Source organism: Mytilus trossulus, chromosome 4 (genome assembly GCF_036588685.1).
Source record: "Mytilus trossulus isolate FHL-02 chromosome 4, PNRI_Mtr1.1.1.hap1, whole genome shotgun sequence".
In the NCBI taxonomy this organism is placed as follows: domain Eukaryota; kingdom Metazoa; phylum Mollusca; class Bivalvia; order Mytilida; family Mytilidae; genus Mytilus; species Mytilus trossulus.
Genome location: NC_086376.1, coordinates 11,375,766 through 11,402,014, shown reverse-complemented (window position 1 = coordinate 11,402,014; position 26,249 = coordinate 11,375,766). Strand labels below are relative to the sequence as shown.

At 32.1% G+C, this 26,249-nt stretch overlaps 1 protein-coding gene across 3 annotated transcripts; it reads right to left on the bottom strand.

The window, feature by feature from the left end:
• Nucleotides 1-1,124: 1,124 nt before the first annotated feature.
• LOC134714669 (TIMELESS-interacting protein-like) lies at nt 1,125-24,832 on the bottom strand. 3 transcript variants are annotated; one of them, XM_063576117.1, is made up of 9 exons: nt 24,673-24,832; nt 15,406-15,554; nt 13,084-13,177; nt 9,245-9,320; nt 8,398-8,520; nt 7,731-7,841; nt 6,775-6,984; nt 5,626-5,716; nt 1,125-2,471 (listed from the first exon to the last, which is right to left on the bottom strand). In XM_063576117.1, the coding sequence occupies exons 2-9, from the start codon at nt 15,533-15,535 to the stop codon at nt 1,774-1,776; spliced, it is 1,533 nt and encodes a 510-aa protein (XP_063432187.1). In that variant the 5' UTR covers nt 15,536-15,554; nt 24,673-24,832; the 3' UTR covers nt 1,125-1,773. The 3 variants fall into 3 exon arrangements, with proteins under 3 accessions (XP_063432187.1, XP_063432186.1, XP_063432188.1); XM_063576116.1 differs by lacking the exon at nt 24,673-24,832 and adding an exon at nt 17,915-18,079; XM_063576118.1 differs by lacking the exons at nt 13,084-13,177; nt 15,406-15,554; nt 24,673-24,832 and adding an exon at nt 13,011-13,040.
• Nucleotides 24,833-26,249: the final 1,417 nt, after the last annotated feature.

Below are 26,249 nucleotides of genomic sequence, written 5' to 3'. Positions count from 1 at the left end.
CAAGGTCAGATGAATTCTGCAAGACTGAAACTTGCAAATATTTCATACCACAAATATAGTTGATCTACTGATTACAGTATCTTCAACTTAAATCTTGATCACTGATCAACAAAAGAAGGTCAAGATCAGGTGAACCCTGTCCGATGGACATTGTTGAAAAACACAGGAGCTTTACTTAGTGTGGACGTTGCCATTTTTGTTTCCTTCACAATAGACTAGTGACCTTGCAATGAAACTTATATCAAATATAGTTATCATCTCATTACTCATTTTTATAAGTGAGAAATTCACCAAAATAAAACAATTTTTTCAAGCAGTCATGACTAAACCATGAAAATGAGATCAAGGACTAAACAAAAATTATGACAAATGGAAACTTTGAAACACTAGGCATCTGCAAAATAAGAATGAACCTCCAGGATTACTACCCTCCAATATGAAATGCTTTATACAAATGGTTCATGCTGCTCCAAGATTGTTCTATATGTCTTACATTCTGCACTTAGTTGCAGGCCAGTCAAATATAAGATTTTCCAACACATCAGTTTTGTAAAAATATGTTTTTTAATTTTCATTATCTGAATATTTAAAAGATTATTTTCACACAAACACAACATTTTGTGTATTTTAAGTCTTCAGATAATGTCACACTTAAAAACTGAGTAATGATAAGATTTTGGTAAATTGTACTATACTAAGGAACTGCAGGTAATCTTAGATCTGTTTTATGTGTCTTTTTAAAGTTGTTTTTGTGACTGGTTTGTTTTTATGTTTTGCTATTATTACTGTCCCATGATAGGGGAGGATTTAGTGCACACTTAGTTCAATCCCACCACATTCTGTATGTGCCTGTCCCAAGTTGAAGCAAATGCTGCACTTGGTTGATGTGATATTTGTTTATTGTTTACTTTTTTTTTTATCATAAATTGAGTAGAAGGTGTTCTCATTTCAAGTGTTATACAATTTGTCATCAGATTTTTTAAAAGCTTTCTATACTCAAAGGAATTTTGATCAAAACTTGTCACTTGAGCTGCTTTTTTTTAAATGAAGCCCTCAAGAAATTTGACATGGTAGAAACAACAAAGTCAACATTCATGGTCAGGTTGTATAATAAAACATTAGTGTATAGTTTACTGTGTTTTATTGACTCCATACAAAAGTACAATAAAAGAAAACCTTGGACTTGAGCTATTACAGTGAAACTTGTATCTTCCCTCAATATCACAGCCAATAAAATCTTTCTAAAACTCCCTAAAAAACTTCTTTTTCATTTCCTCCTATTATTTTTCTTTTTACTAGAATATTTTGATCTATCTGATATGTTTGCCAAAGATGTTTTTTGTTTGTTTGTTTTAAATGACTAGTTTATTGGTCAACTTTAAAAGCTTTATAAGTTACAACAATTGGTTAGAATAATGTACCTATCAATTTCTGATTCATTAAATTTTGAAGAAAGTATGACTTTTATTAGTTATATTCATTATGGAAGAAGAAACAATCATCAGATAACAATATATTGCTGAAATCAAATATAAAAGATAATGTAGTAGGAATTACTTGCTGAAAATACAGCCGATGGTCAATAGAATTCAATTCAATCTAGCTTCCATATACTTAATACCTAAATAAGTCATATACTTTATAAATTGAAATAAGAGTTAATACTTAGTGATTTTTTTCACAACAGAAAAACAAATATCAGATTTAAATAAAGCATAAAAACAATAAAAATAGCACTTAATATGTGAATCAACAATAAAATACAAATATTCATCATAGGTCTTCCATACTAGATAATATTTCATCTTCTGTAAGTTCTACATCAACTTTCTGTTTTTTAACTAGATTGTTATCGTCTGTAATATCATTGTTCCGTTTAAGATCTTGATTAGGTATAACTTCACTCAATTCATTGTCTGCTGTCTGGGAACTATTCCCATTGACCAGAGTTTTACCTATAACAGGTAAAACTGCACTTAATTCATTGTCTACTGAATAATTTACATTCATCAGAGTTTTACCTGTAACAGGTATAACTTCACTCATTTCACTGTCACCAACAGAATTAGAACTTCCATTGACCATTTCTCCATTCTGTGTACCGGTTTTATTTGCCTGTAAATCTAGTGTGGAATCATAAGATAGTTTATTTACACCAAACTCAGAATCCTCTGTATTACCATTCTGTACAAGTGATGAGAATGTTACAGTGTTTGATGATACAGGCGATGTCAATCCATGAGATGATTTACATGGTGATGATAAAGGCTTTACTGGTGAAGATTTACACGGTGAAGATGAAATCTTTACCGGTGATGATTTACATGGGGAAGGCAAAATCTTTACTGGTGAGGACAAAGGCTTTACCAGTGAAGACGAAAACTTTCCTGGTGATGGAACTGGTGGAGGCATCATTGGTGAATGTGTTATCGGTGACGAGAGAGGTGTTCTGAATGGTGAACCAGGCACTGCTGTAAATACAAAGAACAATAAGTTATTTCAGGCTTCACTCACTGCACAGTTAAATAGTAGAGTGTAAATGCTTAAATTTATCTCCTTCTATACTTAAGATTGAATTTTATTTGTAAGCCTGTAATATGAGATTTTAATATAAGCATCAGATACATTTATTTGAACACTCAATTAGCTGTTAAACTGAAACCGAACAGATCAAGCAATACCATTCAGAATTCTATCAAATTATCACAGGCCATAACAAGGATATGTCCATATATAGTACTAGTACAAGGATGCCCCACTCACACTATCATTTTCTATGTTCAGTGGACCATGAAATTGATATCAAAACTCTAATTTGGCATTAAAATTAGAAGGATCCTATCATAGGGAACATTGGGCTTATAACCCTATCTCATTTTTCGCAATAATAAAAACATCCCAATAATTTCTGAATTTACAGTACTGTTATCTATCTAAACAATCCAGGAACAACTTATTTCAGATGAACAGAGAAGTCATAAATAAATTCTCGGCTCAACTGGATTATACGGAAGAAATAGTTCCTAACCCAATTACATATTCATACATCTTCAATGATATGAATGTTGTATCAAATATTATATCAATTCCTGAAAAGTAATCTAAAATGACAGACACATAGACCCCTCGACACATAGACACCTCAACATATTGACACATCGACAAAACCTTAATCCTAATCCTAACCTGAACCTTACCTAAGATTGCTCTTATACACTGCCTATGGCGCTAAATTGCTCTCGGACACAGCCTACAGAGCTATATAACTTTTTGACATAGCATACATTAGATTGCCATTTCACACAGCCTACAGTGTTAGATTGCTCTTTGACACAGCCTCAGGCCTCTACATTATCATTTTTTCTCACTTGTCCCTTCGGACAAGTTGCAAGAAAATCAACTTGTCCGAACTCTTAACTCACTTGTCTGAATTTATAATTGAAAATCCTCCATATTGATTATACAAGTTATATGCAATAATAACACTTGCCCTTTGATTGTACCTAATAAAGATCAATAAAGGGAGCATTTTGTTATATTATATGAATACCACATTAAAATTCATTATTATTATTTCAGACTGAATGCTTATTTGCAACACTGAGCTCTCTGACTCATTGTCACTATCATGTGTCGATCATTAAATCATATCTCTTCCCATACCACTAGGTTCTCCTATTCACGGACCTATATTCATTCTGAAGTAGTGGTATGGTTTAAACCAAATACACCTGGCACCTTGTTTACAAATAAACCTTTTTAATTAATTGATGGTGCCTAACAAGATTTTACAATTTATCTTGATTTTTACATATATGATATAAGACTATGAAGTACATAAGACATTTTAGTAAAAAATCTGCCTTTTTAGATTTTATTTAATTTTACATCTTAACTTATTATTTTAACATATAGATCTTATCAAATAAAACCTTTTTCAATTTAATATTATGCCTAAAAGCAAAATCAAATGATACAAACTTTAATTTAAATTTTAAAGTAAAGGTAGAACTCCATATCATGCATGAGGAGGTGCTCCTAATTCAAGAGGCTTATACTAGGAAACATTTACATTGGTTTCTTTCCCTTTACTTATTTTCCCCTGGTCAATGGCTGCCAGCATGTTCAAATACGTTCAATCAGAGACATATTATACAAGTTTATATGTCTCTGGTTCAGTCAATGAATATTTATTTCATTTTGTATGATCAATAAAACAATCATTCATATTTTTAGGAATGTATAAGTCTTGAATTTGATCTATTAACATCTGACATCGATTTTTTCACTTGTCCCATCGGACAAGTAGTATGATGAATCTACTTGCCCGACACCTATTTCCACTTGTCCCGGACAATCGGACAAACGGTAATGTCGAGCCCTGAGCCTACAGCGCTGTATGACTTTGTGACATAGCATACTACATTAGATTGCCATTTAACACAGCCTACAGCATTAGATTGCTCTCTGACACAGCCTTCAGCACTAAATTGCTCTCTGACACAGCCTACAGAGCTGTATAACTTTTTGACATAGCATACAACATAAGATTGCCATTTCACACAGCCTACTGCGACATATTACACTTTGACACAGCCTATGGCGTTAGATTGCCATTTGACATAGCCTACAGCTTTAAAATAACCTATGGTACAAGAAAACACTAAACCCTAACATGAACCCAAACACTAACATGAACCCTAACCTGAACCCTTACTAAGGTTGCTCTTATACACTACCTACGGCGCTAGATTGCTCTCTGGCACAGTCTTAGGCGCTAGATTACTTTATTTGCATAGTATATGGGATTTAATTGCCATTTGAAACAACCAACGTACATTTGTAGTTGTATGTAATTAACATCGATGAACTGCTAATTAACACAGACTACAGCATAATATTGATGTAAGCCACAGCCTACTGCTTGTTTGCCTATTGACACTACTAATTACAGGTAGCAAAACAAAAACAAATAAACAATTGTTTGAGATACTAGAAATTCTATGTGTGGATGTGTATATTTAAATGTGTTTGTATGTCGATTTGTCGATATGTGGATGTGTTAATGTAGACGTGTTTACATGGTTTATATGTTGAAGTGTATATGTGTTGATATGTTGATGTGTTAGTATTAGCCATTAATTGTAATGCAGATTGACTCAGAATAATCCGCTGATGAGAACTATTCTTTCGTAAACTCCAGTTCATCCAAATTCTCTTTTCAATTTAATGAAATATGTTGTAAATCAATTTATAATTGAAATCAAATTAAACTGTTTCAGCAAAATATTTAACATGACAACTTTTCGAGCTGTTCATTAAAATGTGTTAATATGCTTTTATAAAATTCACCTATTATCATTTTGGGAGTAAATTTTAGTTGTGCCTCAGCTTTGGCTTGTTAAGATATGAATATTTAATAGTAGTGCTTTGTATGTATTTCAATATACCTGTGCTGTTATATATCCTGATCGCATGTTGTGTGTTTTAATGTTGGGTTTATGTTATTTTATATTTGGTTAAAAGCTCTTAAGGGCTGATGTTTGAATTGTTATGTGTGAACTGAATCAAAATAAAACTTGGTATTTGGTTAAGTTTTAAGGGTACAAAAACAAAATGCGTTACCAAGTGCTTTAAATCCTGGTTTTCCCAGCTTTTTCTGTAATGCAAGCTGTTTGTTTCTCTCAATTCGTTCTTTCTGTTCTGGTGTCAAACCCTGGAATATAAATGTTCATACATTAAATATACTTATTTTTACAAAACGGCTACATATGTTGACATTTTCTACAGAATTTGTATATAGAACAGAGTGATATGCATACCACCAAAAAATTGAAGTAAATTGTAAACATATTTCACAATACTGTAAAACAATGCAATTACTTGCTGGATGTTATTATATAAGTATTATATAAGTATTGCCAAAACTTTCCACCAGAGACCAATTCACATCAACTATAGGTCACTGTAAAATCAGCAAAACCCATACCATATACCAAGCAACAAAAGGCTCCAACATAATGTCAGTTTGGACTTTCATAGATTTCAATTGTTTCTACGTGTATATATTTTGTCTTCCATTTTCATAGTTTATATAGGCTTGTCAACCACAGATTATAAAATATCAGGTCATAACAACATAAGAACTTGTTTTCAGTTATACACACAAGTATACATTGCAGATGACAAATCACTACCATGCTAATGTCTACTGACAATGAGAAACCACTTTCATCGTTAAGTTATACAGTGAATATGTAACTCTTTTTTAACAACACAAACAATCACAATTGTGAATTGAGATGATATCTACTTAAAACATATGTTTAATCAAAGTGCTTGTAGCACAGAAGGGTAAAGATTGCATTAATTTATCAGTGGGAAAAAAAATATTGCATTGGTTGTAGTTGATTCAACTTCAATTCTGCACAAATGGGAGATAACCACAATTTTTAAAGATGACTAACAATGACATCACTTATATTTTGAGAACAGATATTAGATTCCTGCACCTTGCAAAAGTAATGTAATTTGCTTGACAGGTTTAACATCATTTTGTGACTTGCGCATATATTACATTGATAAATTTCTCGAAAAAATTATGGATAGGATTTACAGAGCACTAGGTTTTGTGTATTAAAAAGGTAGTGATAGGCCTTGGAGATTTAGATCAAGTCAGTCCCATAGGGTTTTGATTATATTTCATGCAATCTTTACCCCAAAATGTACGTTACCGACAGTATAACAAAGAGTGGTAGAGTACATATGACCTACCCCTATGGTTGCACTTGGACTTGATATAGGAGTTGCTGTATAAGGTTGTGATGTGTTCTTTAGATCCATTAAAGGCTTAGACAATTGTGATTTAAGTTGAGACATGGGTTGAGGGGGTGATGATGCTGGTGCCTGTGACAGCCTTTGTTCCTCCTCATGTTCCCTGATGATGTCGTCCCACTCTGTCTCATCCACAGGATCTACACCATTCTGTAAACAAAATCATATACCTTTATGTTAAAAAGAATTAAAAAGAAGACTCACATAAACTGACATGTTTCATTAATATATTTATAATCATCCAAAAGCCAACATTAACCAATACAAAGGCAACACATTTTTTTTGTACATATGAGGCCGTTTGTTTTCTCATTTGTCATTTTAGGGCCTTTTATAGCTGACTATGTGGTATGGGCTGTGCATTTTTTTGAAGGCCATACAGCGACCTGTAGTTGTTAATTCCTGTGTCATTTGGTCTATTGTGGAGAGTTGTCTCATTGACAATCATACCACATCTTCCTTTTTATATGTACATCTATTGAAAGTATTGCACATGATATGTCCTATGTAATTCATAGCAACCCTGAAATATTGATCAAGTCATAATTAAAAATATATTTTTAAAATTCCGGCTAAAAATAAACATGTGTGCAAACTTTTAAGTGTATGTGACCACAACAGTTACTGCAAAGTACATTGACCAAAAACTTAATATGGGTAAAACATTCTACTGTAGACAGGAAGACAAAACTGTTACATCAAATTCAATTAAGAAAAGGGGCCTAGTTGGGGACACATACAAATTAAACAGCAAGAATATTATTATACACACTTCAGAGAAAGAAAAAAAAAAAGGAATTTAGCAGATTGCTCAATTTACCTCAGCAAGATATGTGAACAAGAGTGGACATGGTTAACAAATGATCTGATCTGCTAACCAATCCTATATGTCTTACCTTTTTAGGACTTTTATCTTTATCACTGCCTCCAGCTTCATCATCAGAAGCATCCTGTATGTAATCTTCATTCAATAATGGCATATCTAACCTCATCTTCTTTATACAGGTCTGAAAGTAACATCAAATCTGATTAATGGAACATGGTTAACTTCGTCATGATTGTCATGTTATACACCAGACATGTTCATGAAGTTGAATTGAATTTAAAAGTACCATCTTACAACAGTATATTATGTACTATTGCTTTTAACTAAGCAATTTCACAGCCAACTTGTTTCGCTTTCATTTTGTTTTTTTCAGTAAATCCTTTCATTCTGTTATAATGTAATTGAAAACTGCACATTTTCAAATTCCAAATATTTAAAATAAAGAGTTTCTGAAATCATATGACAATAGAACTTGTATTTGGTTCCAATTCCAAATAAAATTTATCATAATTTAGACTATTATCAGTAACAGTGACTTTGATATTAGACATATTGACCTCAATAGAATTTTCAACTTCTTAAATGTGACTTTACATCTAAATCTGGTTTATATCCAAAATAAAGTTCTTGAGGTATCATCTGAAAATTCCTTTTCTGTATTAATTTGGATCTTATAGTTCAACTATGTCTGAATTCTGCTTAAAAAAGAAAATACTTTCTACAACAGTTAACCTTACCTGAACTTCTTTCTTTGTACCAAGTTTTTCTATTCTTTCCAAGACTTCGTCAAAAGGCATCATGGGAAATAGCCTATGAGCCCAGTGCTCTAAATATCTCATTATGATTCTTAAATCTTGAGCCTGAAATCATTTTTTTAGATAAATATTGAACAAGAACACTGTAAAGTTAAACATCTCTTCATGTAATTTTACATTGAACAGGATTCATTCTGTACTGAGAAGGATACACTGCACCAAGTATGATAAAGGAATAAGTGGTTGTCTTTTATACCTGAATGTGGTGTCTGCCATTTGTTTGTCTCTATAAGTCTACTTTTTACTCCTTTAAGGAACTAGAACCTAACAATGGGAGAATGATTCTAACTTTTTCTAATAATTCTCAAATAATCTTGGAGCAAATTAATTTTCTACCAATATCAAGTAAATAGTACTACATCATAAGCCTGTCATTTTTTTTCCCTTCTATGGCAATTATTCTAACTAAACCATCTTAAGTACTAGTACTTCTGCTCTCCCTTGACACCATTTGCGAGTATGGTCTTAAGGAAACGATGATAGTCCGTCGGAAGGGGACGATAAATGGCTGACCTGTGTTAAGAGAGAGTCATATCTCTTGCACGTTAAAGACACCCTTGTAGATATCGAAAAAGAGTAGGCTAATGCCGCTACAAGGCAGCACTCGCACCCGCAAAGTGGATTAATATAAGTTGCAAAACTTGTTTCCCAATCCAATATAAATAAATATGTTTAAACTAAGTACTAGTACTCATTTGAAAATTCTGCAGTGATTTTTGTACTGTTACATGTACATTTATTTATAATATATATATATATAAACACTTACTTCATTCCCTTGACCTTTAAACTTCACCTTTTCAAATACTTTGGGAAGAATGGGTATTCCCCTTTCACCTGTCAATCTGAAAAGTACACATATTTAACTGTACATCAGAATTTTTCTTTGCATGAGTCATTTAAAGGGAAAATTCACGATTTTTTACTTATGGTTTAAATATGTTCATTATGACATAATATATATATTCACAAAGTTTTATCGCTATATGTGCAGTAATAAAGGAGAAATTCAATATTTAATGAAAAAATATTAACTACTTCCTGTAGGTCGTGACGTTTTCTCCTGGTTTTTGCATGCCGGGATTTAAAAAACAATCATTAAAAGTCTTGGTTTTTAATCATATTTTAACGTAATCGTAAGCGCGCCGATGACTTATGCTTTATCTTATAACCATCCGATAATAAGAAGATAAAACGCACATACGTTCAATTGTACATATTCATGAGATAAATTTTCTATGTTAAACGTATATATTCGAATTATTTTTGTAGACAACACAAAAAGTTATAAATTGATTTTTAATTAATGTATTTTCGGACTGATAAGGTGAACAAAGTAAAGTACAATAATCTGTAAAGACAATATGTTGGTGTACTCTTATTGACCTTTTACTATCTCTGCTATGACTTGGTTGATACGATGTGTGTATTCACGGTTCTGTAGCAATACTCGTAGATGGCTTGTTGAAAGGTAAATTGTTATTTGCACTTCGGTATTTAACCACGCCTCTCGGGCACACCTTGCCAGGTGTGACTGTCTATTCGGATCAGTGAATTATAAGACAAGGGGAGCATCCAATACACATATTTAAAATATATATTCAAGTTGGTGACAAATAAAAATTGATCGCCGTGGAATTATTTAATTATGTTTGGTGCTATTATTTATTTGAATTCAAATAAGTTAATTTACTAAGAAATACACAATTTTTGGTTAAAGACGGGAAACTTAATTCATATGTCCGATTGAAATGATTTACACCTTTTGTCCTTGATTGATGTCTAATAAAAAGGAGAACTTAGAAATTAAAAATAGCTTTACCAAAGTATTTTTATTTGTCTTTATTAGGCAAATAAATGAATGAGAACACTTAGATTTAGACTTTTAAAAGCCACGTACAAATTAATAACTGGAACTCACTGAAGATAACTCTACCGAAGCGGAATATAATATGATCGAATAAAGAAAAAATACTTTTGTACTTGAGAAGTCTTAAAACATTGACAGCAAATTTAAGGTCTTCTTGGAATGGAATCTAAAAATTACGAATAGCTATTCTTTATCAAGTGTGAAAAACGTCAACCAAATTTAATCATAATCGGGGACGTCCTTATTAAAGTAGTCTTCGTGTCACAACGTATAATACTTAATAACTATTTGACCAAAGATGTTTAAAAACAAAAGACAACGAATTTTATGTCATCTTTCCCTATTTTTTAATGTAATTATAAGTCTGTTCAACTGGCAAGAATACCCCTAAAGCGGACAAATATCTGACAAGCAGTTCATTCTTTAAATTTGCTGTCATTGAATATCAAGAAAGAAAATAAATCCCGAAAATGATTTGACTTTAACTTTAATACTCAATAGCTTTCCTAGACAATATTCACATCCCTCGGGGATTATTAGTGTACGTCCAGTTGCATATGTCGGAACAGTTGTGGTGATGACGAATTTCTTTCTTTATTCGAGAACAATCTAATTGATACATAAATCTGTGATTTTACTATGTTCCTAACTTCGATGAACCAAAGCAAGTTATAGATCGACCTGTATTTAAATCAAATTGGTCCTCTTCTTCTTCTTCTTCTTCTTTTGGTATACAATAGTCTATCGAATTGGATGATTACATACTGTTGGTATACGTGGACTAGTCTATTTACAAAACTTTTACCCAAATTTGCACAAAATGTATGTTTCTTTCTTATGTTCAATGTATACATGTATATATTTTAAATTGCGCTGTAGTTCCGTAACTTTCTATCCGGGCGTATAAACGAATCGTCGACAAGTGCGCACATTTTTTTAATCAACATTTCTGGAATGATCCAACTATGTCCTTTACTATTGACAACGAGTAAATATTACATTGTCCCAGAGACATATAATACAATCTCTGATTTTCCCCAAATTAACCCTTGGAAAAAATACGTATATTTGTATATCTTCAATTTTTTTTTTTTTTTTTTTTTGTATAAATAATATTCTTTACACCAGAAATTGTATTTATAAACAAGCGTATGAGTTAAGTAATGACTAGTATATTATATCACTTTCGGACACGCAAGACAGAGATGTATATTATACATGCACCTGATAGTTCAAAATGGAAAGTTATAAGTTATCGGCCGTGTACACTGATCAATACCTACAGAAGTGAAACGATGCATGAACTTGCAGGCCCGACAGGAAATCGCTTGAATACCTGGTCGTGTCACCTTACACCCCTCACAATACCTTTGGGAGTAATACCTTAAGCCATGCGGGTGATCAGTGGAGCGAAGATCCTAATTTATTTGAATAAAGTATATTACTTTAAAGAATTATGAACGAATTAGATTTTCGAAAACAATTTTCATGGAACTCTTATTTATGATTTGAACTTTGACTTTTTAACTAATTCCAATATTAACAGTTTAAAAATAACAGACTATATGGTTATTAAAAATATAAGAACATTTTCCGAATCAAGTTAGTTAGTCAGATAAAACAACCGTACGATTGACAAGATATCGACACGTAATTACGACAACATCGGTTACTATAGTTTTGTTTCTTTATGGTTTATAGACATATCGTGATTTTTATTTGGACAAGATTACAAAATGGCGGAACGCAAAGAACTGATACTCAAAATTTAAAATCGATGGTGATCTCTTATCTAGCGGAATAAAACTTTAATATTTATAAATTTGAGCATTTTTATACAGAATGGACATAATATGAATTTTTGATTTTTTTGCGAAGTTTCCCTTTAACAATATTTTTCAAGTTAAAAAGTGTCTTAAACTAACAATGGCAAAACTCATCATAATTTTCAAAAAATATCTAGAGATAATCCAGTTATAATAACAACCCCCCCCCCCCTGGTCTTAGTCTGCCAAATTTTATGTTCTCTTTCAGCTTGGTAAAAATCTAGAATCTAGGATATTAGCCTTTGGAATCATAGTCTAATCAATATGATTAACTAATTGGTTACTTCTTTGTTTTCTATCATAACCTTAGTTTGACCATTTGACCTTTTAATCATAAGCAGGTGTTTAAATCAGAAATCAAATAACAAAACTTTTATAGATCAAACATTACTAATATGCTGTTGACTCTTTGGTCAACAAGTCCTAACTTAAGTAAACAAGTTGTTTGTATTTCAATAGGGTAAACAAATACTAATGACCTATTTCATGTATTTATTTTCAATCAATCATTTCTAATATAGTCCATAGATCTATGACCTAAATAGACCTGTGTATGTCTGGAGGATATTCTTGTACACATACAATCTCCCTTTATATGTAATTTTGCTTTCAGGAAAACAAATAATATATAGTAGTTAGTGCAAAGAATTGAACTGAGAATTAATTTTATAAAAATTGTTTAGTCTTAAATAAAAAAAAGACTGATCAAATGTGACAATAAAAAAACCTAGACTGCATTCTTAAAAACCTCTTTCCTTTTAATTTATTGGTTGCTTAATGCTGTGTGGCAAATCTATTGTTTTAAGACATTTTATATAATATTTAAACTCTGTGTATACCTTTGTCCATCTAACTTTGGCATGGGTTTCCTCACCTGTAAGGCATTTTATATAGTTTAAACATTGTGTATACCTTTGTCCATCTAACTTTGGCATGGGTTTCCTCACCACTTTCCTTGCTGCTCCTTTGGATAAATCTTTTAACTTGGACATAACATCTGTATTATCTACAACAGACAATACATTTAGGATTATGGAATATTGCAATTACTGAGGTTTCTCTCAACATAAGAGGCAATTTTTGTTATCAGTTTTAATTCATTTATTGATAAATTCAAAGCCATTAACTTAATAATAACTAGAACACACCTGCAATATCGCGGACATTTAGAGTTTGGTTGCAAGTATGTGAACTGTTGTAGGGAGAATTTTTGTAAAAGATTTTATGTCAGGAAATTTCAGAAAAAAAAGCACAAGAGTGCACACACTGAAATGTCTCGCCTTCTTTACTAATCCTTGATACTATCTTGATAGACCTAAATATAAAGCTTTATTACAACTGTCACATAAACTCAACATTAACCAAGAAAATGAAACATTGACCAATGAACCATGAAAATGAGGTCAAGGTCAGCTGAACCATGCCAGGCAGACATGTACAGCTAACAATTCTTCAATACAACAAATATAGTTGACTTATTGCTTATAAATAAAGAAAAACAGACCAAAACACAAACACTTAAAACTTAGCAATGGACCGTGAAAATGAGGTCAAGGTCAAATAAAACCTGCGTAACCGACATATAGATCATAAAATATTTCCATACACCAAATAAAGTTGACCTAAGGCATAAAGTATTAGAAAAATAGACCAAAACTAAAAAACTTAACTTTGACCACTGAACCATGAAAATGAGGTCAAGGTCAGATGACACCTGTCAACTAATCATGTACACCTTACAGTCATTCCATACACCAATTATAGTAGACCTATTGCATATAGTATAAGAAAAACAGACCAAAACACAAAAACTTAACTATAACCACTGAACCATGAAAATGAGGTCAAGGTCAGACGACACCTGCCAGTTGGACATGTACACCTTACAGTCCTTCCATACACCGAATATACTAGACCTATTGCTTATAGTATCTGAGATATGGACTTGACCACGAAAACTTAACCTTGTTCACTGATCCATGAAATGAGGTCGAGGTCGAGTGAAAACGGTCTGACAGGTATGAGGACCTTGCAAGGTACGCACATACCAAATATAGTTATCCAATTACTTATAATAAGAGAGAATTTAACATTACAAAAAATCTGAACTTTTTTTTCAAGTAGTCACTGAACCATGAAAATGAGGTCAAGGACATTGGACATGTGACTGACGGAAAGTTCGTAACATGGGGCATCTATATACAAAGTATGAAGCATCCAGGTCATCTACCTTCTAAAATATAAAGCTTTTAAGAAGTGAGCTAACACCGCCGCCGCCGCCAGATCACTATCCCTATGTCGAGCTTTCTGCAACAAAAGTTGCAGGCTCGACAAAAATCATGATCTTAATTTATTTTTCCTGAACAAAAATGAACACTTCATTCTAAGCGTACCCTTCTTGAGGGCTGTGTATCAGAACTAGAAGTTTGGGAAATCCAAAAAGCTTTTTCAACTCTTTAAAGTTAAACAAAATAGTAATTGATAATATAATTAACAAGAATGTGTCCATAGTACACAGATGCCCCAATCACACTATCATTTTCTATGTTCAATGGACAGTGAAATTGTGGTCAAAACTCTTATTTGACATTACAATAAGAAAGATCATATCATAAGGAACATGTGTGCTAAGTTTCTAGTTAATAGGACTTCATTATCATCAAAAACTACCTTGACCAAAAATTATAACCTGAAGCAGGACAGATTGACGGACGAACAAACAGACAGACGCACAGACCAGAAACATAATGCCCATAAATGGGGCATAAAAATATGGAAATTAATATTGTATTATAATTGATGCAATGATAGAATCTATGTATGACATGTATGTGGTGGATTTATCTAATTGTGACTGACAAAAGGAAATAATTCTTATAGAGTCATACACAATCTAATTAAATCACTGTAGCCTTAAGCTTAGCAGGAAAAACCCAGTTATGACTTATTGGAAATCAATCTAACATAAACCCCATATGAACTTCTGACTTCTAATTGTTATCAGTTATTTAACCATTGAAATAAGTCCTTTAAGAATATCTATGCTATTGGTTCCAATTGTAGGGAATGGTGAACAGACTGAAACATTGCTCATTTAAGTATCTATATTTTCATTAATTGCCATTTGTAACCATTCAAATGCCACGCCTTCATGGTCCCCCCTTAGTCAAGAATGACCAAAAGCTGTCATGAAGGTTCCCATATAGTTTTCTTGCTACTTTAATTTCACTGTACCTTCATCTTCTCCTTCAGCAGCCCCTTCCTCTCCATCTGGTAAATCTGGGAGAGGCCCAACAGAGGGGAAATCATCATCTGCAGCCTCTTCTTCAAATATATCTTCCATGTCAAGATTAACAGATTCCATGTCTTTATTCTTCAACAAACTGGGAAAAAAATAAAATAAAATAAGCATAAAAACACAAAATAATTTAAATTTCATGCAAATTTATCTTCATTGGTAATCAAATCAATACATAAAGTATAAACGCCTTTGGTACTGGTCAGTAATCCTTATATTTCTGTGTGCAATATCTTAAGGGAAAATAATTTAATTTAAAGAACTGGTGGGAATACATGTACACGTACAAATGTAATCTTTTTTTTCTATCTATTACATGTATGTTCATAAAAAACATTACTAGACAGTAGCCAAACCTTTTTAGAAGATTTCTATAGCGCTTTTAAAAAATTGCCTACATTTGTTCCTTAAAATCATACCCTTTTTTAACATAATATGCTATGTATTTTACAAGCTTTTAATCATGCCTAGTTTACACTATATATATGCTTTAAGTTTTAATACCTAGCTTATCATGCTTAAATTTTGCTAATCACCCCCATGCTTTTACAAGTGCTTCATTTTGTTTTAATTTATTGCATGTGTTTTATGTGTTGTAAATAGCTTGTATCTCAGTTAAAAGCTCAGAGCTTATAATAATGTCTCTGTTTGTATACTTTGCCGACTCTAAATAAAGATTATTAATTAAAAGAAGTCTACAATATTGAAAGCTGGTAAATATAACACTTCAGTTTGATATATATAAATTTTTCTCAATGACTGCATGACTTTTAACATTTTAACATCTTGTAGGCCTTTGCTTCATTCACATAATTATTTTACTTGACTTTTACCTTACTTTAATGAAATTTGTTATTTCTACTTCTTAAAGATATCTTTATTTTGTTAATTTTGTTAACATCTATTCTATTACCAGTAAAAGGAAAGGAAGGGGATATTGGTGCTTATACTTTATATCAACATTTATCATGTTTGTACCTTAATATAGAATTCATTGTGTAACCTTTTGAACCTTTACTGAACCAACTATCTAATACATGTATTACCCATGTTCCAGTTTGAAAATAACTTTATGCTGTCATTTAATTTTCAAGATAGTTGGATTGACAGCATTATGAGAAAATGTAATGAATGTATAAGAGTAGATAAGGATCAGAAATCTGTCACCTGTACAACTGTGTCTACTATTGTCCAAAAACTAAATTAAAACATCATTATTAAAGCATAAGATATTAATTCGTTCATGTTAACCTTCCATGTCATATGTGCAACTTATTTTTTTAGAGAAATCTCTTTTTTCTCTAATTCTAAAACAAGAAATGTATGAGTCTAGCATAAAAGGGGTGTGTGTGGGGGACATAACATTCCCCTTTCAGTTCAGACACGTACAGGATTAAAATAATAATCTCACATACATGTAGCTTAACTTTTAAAAGGCTTTGTCTATATTCTTACAGTACATTTTAACAGTATACCAGCAAGCTCTATTTTAGTAGATTTCTATGTACATGTAAAGTTTAAATCCATGTTTTTTTAATACATTTATGTCTTTCTACAAACATTTTGTTACAGTACCTTAATCATATACATTGTAGATTACTGTAAATTCAGAAATATTTGTGAGGTTTTTATTATTGCAAAAAATGCAACAGAGTTGTAAACGCAATAATTTACACTTGCATTTTAAAATATTTTATATTAATTAAACAGCGCATTTAAGTCTAAAATGGCAAAATGGCAAAAATAAATGCACACAATAATTTCAGAATTTACAGTAGTTTTAAATCTGCTATGAGTAGTCGGAGATAAAAGGCAGATCATTTGGACTGTCAAATAGATAAGAGGAGCAGAAATTTGTCTAGAAAACAGTAAAGACCACTATAGAGAGTTGTAGCAAGGATTTCTTTAATGTGTGTAGAGAGCATGAAACAATTTTATAAAATACATTAAGATTTTTATTTATTTAACTGGATAGTCAGATTTCATCAGCTGAAACCTTATTATTCAGAGTGTCCATCAAGTAATTAAAGGAGGATGCCTAAAACTTGTGGTCATCAGAAGAAGTCAAGCTCCTTTTTTAATATTTGAGTAAAGTAAGCTTAATTTATATAGCACAGGTCAATAAAGAGTCAAAATTACCTTACTCTAGGACTACACACTTTTAATCCTTCAATTGGCTACATTTTATCCATCACACAAAAAATGATATAAATTTTTGGTTATAAATTTTTTATTAAAATAAGGAAATCATCTAGACAGTGCTTACTGATGTCTTTAATCATTTTAAGTCTTTAATAAATAAAAAAATATTACATTTGATCTATTTAAATTAGATATACCTTAATAAAAAGAGTTTGTAAACTAGTAAAATAAAACAGCAGTTTTGGAACAATATCAAAACAACTACTTGAAAAATGAACATAAAACAATAAAAAAATCTCTTACCATCTTAGTAATGTAGATTTTGACTCCATTTAGCCACATCAATATTTCAAAGGGTCAAAACATGGACATTCTATATATAAACACTTCAGATGACCAATGGTCAGTTAGAATATATAATATTGATAATTCTAGCCAAGATTAAATCAATATCACAGGTGGATCACAATGACCTGTACTTAAATTACCACTGACCAATATACAACTGACCAATAACAACATGTTGGTCATCCAAGGTCAATTTATTACATAAGAAATAAAAGTGTTAAACATAAACAAGTAATTTATAAGTAATACTGACCATTGCTATTTATTGAAATGCACATAACCTTTTTAAATGTTCCTAAACTATTCAAATCTTACTAGTTTCTAATAAAAAATAAATGCTTCTACCAAAATAAAGGATGAATTAAAAAGCATTGTGTCAAATTAAGCCAGAATTACTACATCAATGATCAGTTTATAATACAGAAAAAACATCTTGTGTTGAAACTTAGCATCTGTTTATTTTGTCATTATAATGTATCTCCGGAATCAAACAAAACTACAGTTAATTGATGTGAGCAGTAAATATGAGATCTTCAAGCCCTTGTTTTACTGTTTTGTGTATCTCAGGTTAATTCAAAAATTGCAATAGGTTACAAACAAGAATGTGTCCATAGTACATGGATGCCCCACTGGCACTTTAATTTTCCATGTTCAGTGGACTGAAAACGGGGGTCACAACTTTATTTTGGAATTAAAATTAGAAAGATCATATCATAGGGAACATGTGTACACAGTTTCAAGTAGATGCGACTTTAACTTCATCAAAAACTACCTTGACCAAAGACTTTAACCTGAACCTTGCACTTTTATTTTCTATGTTCAGTGGACCATGAAATTGGGGTCAAAACTTTAATTTGGCATCAAAAATAGAAAGATCATATCCTGGGGAACATGTGTACTAAGTTTCAAGTGCAAGTGGATTGGACCTCAACTTCATCAAAAAGTACCTTGACCAAAAACTTTAACCTGAAGTGGGACGAACGGACTGATGAATGAACAAACCGACGAAGGAGGCACAGACCAGAAAACATAATGCCCCTCTACTATTGTTGGTGGGGCATAAAAACAAATAAATAAAAAACATGAAAGATAGCATTTCCTAATAATAAAATAATAATAATGTTGAAAATTTCTTGCATATCTTAAATAACGAGTAGGGCCAAATAAAGTTTATTGTGTTAGTATAAAAGGATTTTGAATGGATAGTATCAGACTTTCTGGGTTACCAAAAGTTTTGTAATTTTGCTTCTATTTCCTTAAATTTAGAATATTATGTTCCCAGTGATCGGGAAGGACGTGCGCCCTGCGCCTATAGCGCATATTCACCAGGAATGGCGCAAAGAGTGGCAAATGTAGGCGCCCACGTGGCGCACGATATTTTTCACATTGTTTCGAAACGTTTAGATATCGTCAAATAGATTTCGGATCGTGTTCCGTGCCGCCATGTGTGTGTACACAACTGCATAATGTTCCTCCAATCATAGGAGCACCTATATATTTTTATGACGTCTCGAGTGTTTTCCTATGGTAATAGAACCATGCGGTATAACGTCTCGGGTGTTTTCCTATGGTAATAATAGAACCATGCGGTTTAACTGATAACCCAAAAAACGTAATTAACCATCATTCATGATATAATTTTTTATAAACAACTTTACATTTGTGAAATTTGGCTATTTCAGACGAGATGTAACTCTAATTATAATCTTTTAATTTAGTTTAGCTTGCTATTATTTCGATTGAAAACCCCTGAAGCCTTTTTATGAATATAGTTTTTGTCTCCATAAAAAGCGCTTAACTGTCCTTGTCATTTTTGGTCTTTGGCTCGTTTTGACATTTTGTAAACATGACTTCAGCGAATTATTGTTTTGTTCTATCAATTAATGGTACTCTCTACTGTTATTCTTGTCATCGTGATGAAGTAATAATAATAATACAAGAAGTGCAGAGGACGTTCCTGAAATGTCCTCTAATACGGAACGTCTGGAATGAGTATGGTATCGACGAAGACCCAAATTTAATGTTAAAAAAAACATAAACATGAACAAGCCAAGTCAACAGTAACAGTTTAAACATTGTAAATAAAGGTTATCTTTAATATTGTCCGTTTTGGAAGAAGTTATTGTATATTCATTGAAATTACAGAATCACAGGAACAATGTCCATGATATTATTTAAAATCATAAAGGTAAGTACCAACACCTCTTTTCCAAAACATGAAAAAATAATGATACTTTTTATTTGTTTTTACAGAAGTCAATTCAAGTGGCCCACTCATTTGACAACATGGCCCATTATTTTTCAAAATGGCCCATTGAATTTATTTTTGAGGGGCCCTGGGCCCATAGTGAAAAAAACCTTCCAGATCACTGTGTTCCCAATCTATCTAATTTGGTTTATTAAAATAAGATTGCTAGAGTTTTTCTAAAAATATTATAAATTTATCTAAACAGCTCAATAAATCATTTCTGACATCTATTCCTCAACATACATGAAATACAATACCTCCATGTACAAGTACCTCAAAACTCTATTCTAATACAATATTACAAAATTGCATGCATATATGTATATATTTATCAAATATTTAGTACAAAATACAGCTATTTTGTATATCTAATAAAGGTTCTTTTTTCCAGTCTGTATCACCTACCCTGTATCGCATGGCTAAACCCGTATAGCATACCCCGTATCGCATGGTAAAACCCGTATCGCATACCTTTTTTTTTTTTTTTTAACTAAAGTCAGTTTTTTAGGGTTTTTTTTTGCTTAAGAATTTTTTTTCTAAAAATAGGTATTTTTTTGGAATGACATCATTGTTTGGTATGTAACGTCACGTACATCAAGTTTTCAACATATTGTATGTGACGTCACAAACATCAAGTTTTTACAACATATGTTTTGGCACACTATATGCAACTATAAAAAATACAAAACACTCAAATAAATACAATACTTGTAATAAACAAAATATTTTGAAAACAACAGATTGCAGGGCTCGACATTACCGTTTGTCCGATTGTCCGGGACAAGTGGAAATAGGTGTCGGGCAAGTAGATTCATCATACTACTTGTCCGATGGGACAAGTGAAATAATCGATGTCAGATGTTAAAAGATTTATATTCAAGACTTATACATTCCTAAATATATGAATGATTGTTTTATTGATCATACAAAATGAAATAAATATTCATTGATTGGACCAGAGACATATAAACTTGTATAATATGTCTCTGACTGAACGTATTTGAACATGCTGACAGCCGGTATCAGGTCCGTTCGCGCCCAATATACTTTCGCACCTAACACGTTCGCACCTCGCACGTTCGCACCCAAGGTCCGTTCGCACTCTACACGTTCGCGCCCAATTTTAATTCAAATTCCAGCTGAATATTTGGAAAATCAGGATTGTTGTTTTTAATTGCTTTGACGTAAATACTGAATGTATTTGTAGCTTGGTATGAGTAAAAGATTGAATATTGTATATGATAAATTAAACCCAAAAGATAATTGTTTTTAATAACAGCTTGGTCCCTTTGATCTGAAACAATGAAATAATGAAATATAGCAATACACTATTATATAAACCAAAACATGATTAAATTTATTCAACTCACAAAAAAAAACGTAGTCAGAATCTCACTTCATTATGAAACAAGTCAATGCAACAAAGTTATAGGCAATACAATAAACAAAACATGATTAAGTGTTATTCAACACAAAATAAAACGTTGACAGAATCCCACTTCAATCATAGAAAGAAATATTATTATTTTTAACAATACGCTCTAAAAAAACATCATTAAGATTTATTCAACACTTAAAAAATGCTGTCTCGCTTTATTTTGAGACAATGAAATCAATTATACTTTTAATAATTCTACTTGCCAAAACTTGATTGCAAAGTTATCAAACACAAAACCAGAGACATATACTATATGTCTCTGACAAAACCAATTAAAATTGGGCGCGAACATGTAGGGTGCGAACAGACTTTGGGTGCGAACATGTGGGGTGCGAAAGTGAAAGGGGGCGAACATGAGTGGGTGCGAACGTGAATGGGCGCGAACGGACCCGGATTCCTGACAGCCATTGACCAGGGGAAATAAGTAAGGGGAAGGAAACCAATGTAAATGTTTCTTCTTATAAGCCTCTTGAATTAGGAGCACCTCCATATGCATGATATGGAGTTTTACCTAAACTTTAAAATTTTAATTTAAAGTTTGTATCATTTGATTTTGCTTTTAGGCATAACATCAAATTAAAAAAGGTTTTATTTAATAAGATCTATATGTTAAAATAACAAGTTAAGATGTTAAAATTAAATAAAATCTAAAGAGGCAGAATTTTTACTAAAATGTTTTATTTACTTCATGATAATATATCAATGTATGTAAAAATCAAAATAAATTGTAAAATCCTGTTTGGCACCATCAATAAATTAAAAAAGGTTTAGTTGTAAACAAGGTGCCAGGTGTATTTGGTTTAAACCATACCACTACTTCAGAATCAGTCTATTTATGTACATTGTGTATCATCACTGACAAATGGGGTCTTATTTTAAAGCAGTGTTTAACTCTTAAAAATGGGTCTGTAAATTTAAGTTTCATTCAAATTCATGGTTTATTTTAAATTTCCCAATTTGATGAAAATGATGCATATTTTCCCAATAAAAAAGGGTAGAAGTAGTTTTGAAAAAAGCCAACAATGTACATGTATGGTTATATATATATTTTAACTGTAAAGCTAAACCAACAACATAGAAAAACAAATATTTGATTTTTCCTCAAAATAATTATTTTCATGCTTGAAGGAAGCAGTTATTTGCAACAAGGTATTAAGATTATGTAAATTCAAAATAGTTGTGTTAAGTTTATCATTGCAATTTAAAGAAAGGACACATATGTGAGATAGATGATTGTGATTTCAGGAAAATCTGCATATAATTAATGAATATAGGTCCATGAATAGGAGAACCTAGTGATATGGAAAGAGATATGATTTAATGATTGACACATGATAGTGACAATGAGTCACAGAGCTCAGTCTTGCAAATAATCCCTCATTCTGAAATTATAAAATTAAAATTGATGTGGTATTCATGATAACATAACAAAATGCTCCCTTTATTGATCTTTATTAGGTGCAATCAAAGGCAAATGTTATTATTGCATATAACATGTATCATCAATATGGAGGGTTTTCAATTATAAATTCGGACAAGTGAGTTAAGAGTTCGGACAAGTTGATTTTTTTGCAACTTGTCCGAAGGGACAAGTGAGAAAAAATGATAATGTAGAGGCCTGGATTGTAAGGTAACCAAGGTGCTTCGTTTAAATAATAAAGCAGTTAGCTATGAAACAAGACAAAAGCAGAACTGAAGGTAACCCAGTGCTATGGATCAGAAAACAGTTCATATAACATAATACTCTTCTGTTGAAATATATGATAAAGCGTATAATACATGGCAAAATCTGTATCACATGCCGTATCACCCTCGACCAATATCATCCCTCGGGCCTAAAGGCCCTCGGGCTGATATTGATGTCTCAGGAAAACGACATATGATACGGATTTTGCCATGTATTATTCTCTATGTAATAGAAAAACCTTCATGATAAAAGTTTTCATCTTATACTTGAAGTTACAAAACATGACATTATTTAATTCACTAACGTTTTACACCTCTGACCAAAATAAAAATTATGTTTGTTTCCCCTCCCCCTTGCCCAACGGGGTCAACAATAAGCCCCCTGGTAAAAAAATAATTTTCCACAAAAGAAGCTTAATTATTTTTATTCCTGAAAATAATTTGTTTTCATTTCTGAAAAGTGCTTGATAGCTAAAGGATTGATAATCTAAATAAATACACTCAAGTTTAGCACAAACAACTGATAAGTGGCCTTGACTGGACAATTCAAACCATTCATGTGACCATGTTATGACATCCAGTAAAAAAAAAACTGCCTTCCTGGTCTGTTTACAAAGGGTAGACCAGGGGGAGGGGAAACAGATATTCTTCTAAATGTGGCCTCGATAACATTTCGTATACAGATATTGACAAATACATGTATAATGCCTACCAATGATAAAATAAGTATAGAAGATGGCACAAAAGAGTAATTTATAATATAAATGTTATATTTTTCTTGAAAATTTTTCAGTCTTATAAAATAAAAAAATGTATGGTCTTATAGACATAACAATGTTATTACTTGAAGATAAGTAGAGTATACACGAATGAGATTGAAAGCAGTCAAATTGCTTTTTAAATTTGAGTAATCACCGGAATAAAAACTAAACAGTGAAAACCATAAGCAGTGAAAATTGTTATTAGTACAAAAACACATTACACAATGATAGTTGGAACCCCACCCCCCCTCCCTTTTTATCCTGGGATAGGAACCCCCCTTTTTAAAATGGCTGGTAGCGGACACCCCCCCCCCTTTTTTTAAATGGCTGGATCCGCCCCTCTACAGCCTGGCACTAGTTTCAGTGCATGGGAAGGTCGACTATACATATTAATAGTCGTTCATCCCATGGATAGAAACAAATGACAGGCTACTGAAAACCTAAAAAGAAGGAAAAAAAAATGAAAATCTGACTTGTCACTTGGCAGCTTAGTTTATGCTTGAGTTATGGTCTGTAAAGACTGTTCATGTGTTTGGATATCTTCCGGACCTAAATATATATTATATAGAGCTGAGCATACCTATTTAATCGATGGTTTGATGTTGGTTTTTTCAGAACGTCGTATTTTCAGCCTTTTCCTCTGTTTACTGTTATTGTTTTTCGCGGCATTTATTCGCGCAAGTCTATAAACTACTTCACTTCGTCCCAATTTATGTTCGCCACACTTCTTGTTCGGCTCTCGTCCTTTTTCTAAAAAAGTTCATCGGAAGGTACCAAGAGTTAGACCTTGTTGATAAATATTCCGTATCAACTTCTCAAATAATACACGATGGTCTTGATGTATAGATTCTGCGTACTTAAATGGTTTTATGTGATATCCGTTTGATGTGGCTCGGTACTTATACATCTCGTCAATTTTTTGGTGGTTTGTTTTGTATATGCGACTTTTTGTATTTCTTTTGTTCTTATTACGTGACTCTGTACTTTAAAAGATCCCGTCAGTATTATTTTGGTCTATTATATGTCATTATCATAATTCATAGGCGGATCCAGGGGGGGGGGGGGGGGCCGCCCCCCCCCCTTTCGTGGGCAAAATTTGGTTGCTTATTTAGGGAATCATTGAAGCATGACCGAAGTGGGCCCCCTCTTAGGTCAGTCAGCGGGCCCCCCTTAGGAAAAGTTCTGGATCCGCAATTATTATCATATATTTTTAATTACTATATACGTTGAACCACAAACGTCAAAATCATTCAATCGCGTAGTGGAATTAACTATTTTTGGATTCTCATAAATTCTACCTCTAACTTTTGGATTAGTTTAAATCTCGGTCTATTTCTGTAATTTGTTCTTACATAATTTTGATTTTTTAACTCTGTATGCTTACATTGCCTATGTAAATTTTAAAACTGTTTGCTGTATGCACATTGAACGACAAATTTATGTGACGTATACAAATTTTATGACGTCAGACACTCAAGTCAATCCATGTGTTCATAGATAGATTTTTTTGTGTTCTGTTAAATGAGGGTGGTAAAGGGGGACCCTGAACACGGAAACACGTGAAATAAAAATCGCAAAAACGTTGCACGGAAAATAAAAATCGAAAAAAACGAAGCACGAGAAATTAAATCGTAAAGATTATTGGAAAAAGTAAAATAATTTATTAATCAGCCATTCTTGGAGATCATCTATATAATGGAAATGTTACCCTGCAGTCACCTTTCAAAGTCCGCTAGTTACAACTGAATTTTAAGAAAAATACTATTCAATCATATATAACAATTAATTTGAAAGCAGTTTTTAAAAAATATTCTGGGATTACATAATCTTAAAAAATCTCCGGACTGACTTTGAATGTAGACCTGCGTTACTTTGTAATCAACTTGAATTCGGGACAAGCACGAGAAATTAAGAGTACCGACACGAAACACGGGAAATAAATAAAGGAGAACACGAGGCACGGACGTCGAAACAAACACGAGAAAACGAGAAATAAAATGTCAGAACACGAAAACACGTGAAATAAAAAAGCTGAAAACGTTGCACGAAAATAACCCTTTACCACCCTCTTAAATTGTCCCTTTTAAAATTGTTATGCGATGAGGACTGATGTACCCATATTTTGACTATTATATTAATTGTGACTGTTTATTTAAC

Bases quoted from the DNA above. Each gene is read 5' to 3' on its own strand.
- LOC134714669 (XM_063576116.1), bottom strand. From the start codon at position 17,943: ATGGAGTCAAAATCTACATTACTAAGATG. The intron at 15,555-17,914 runs GTAAGAGATTTT...TTTTTTTCCCAG, and splicing joins AAATCTACATTACTAAGATG to TTTGTTGAAGAATAAAGACA. The intron at 5,717-6,774 runs GTAGGTCATATG...TTTATATTCCAG, and splicing joins GTCCAAGTGCAACCATAGGG to GGTTTGACACCAGAACAGAA.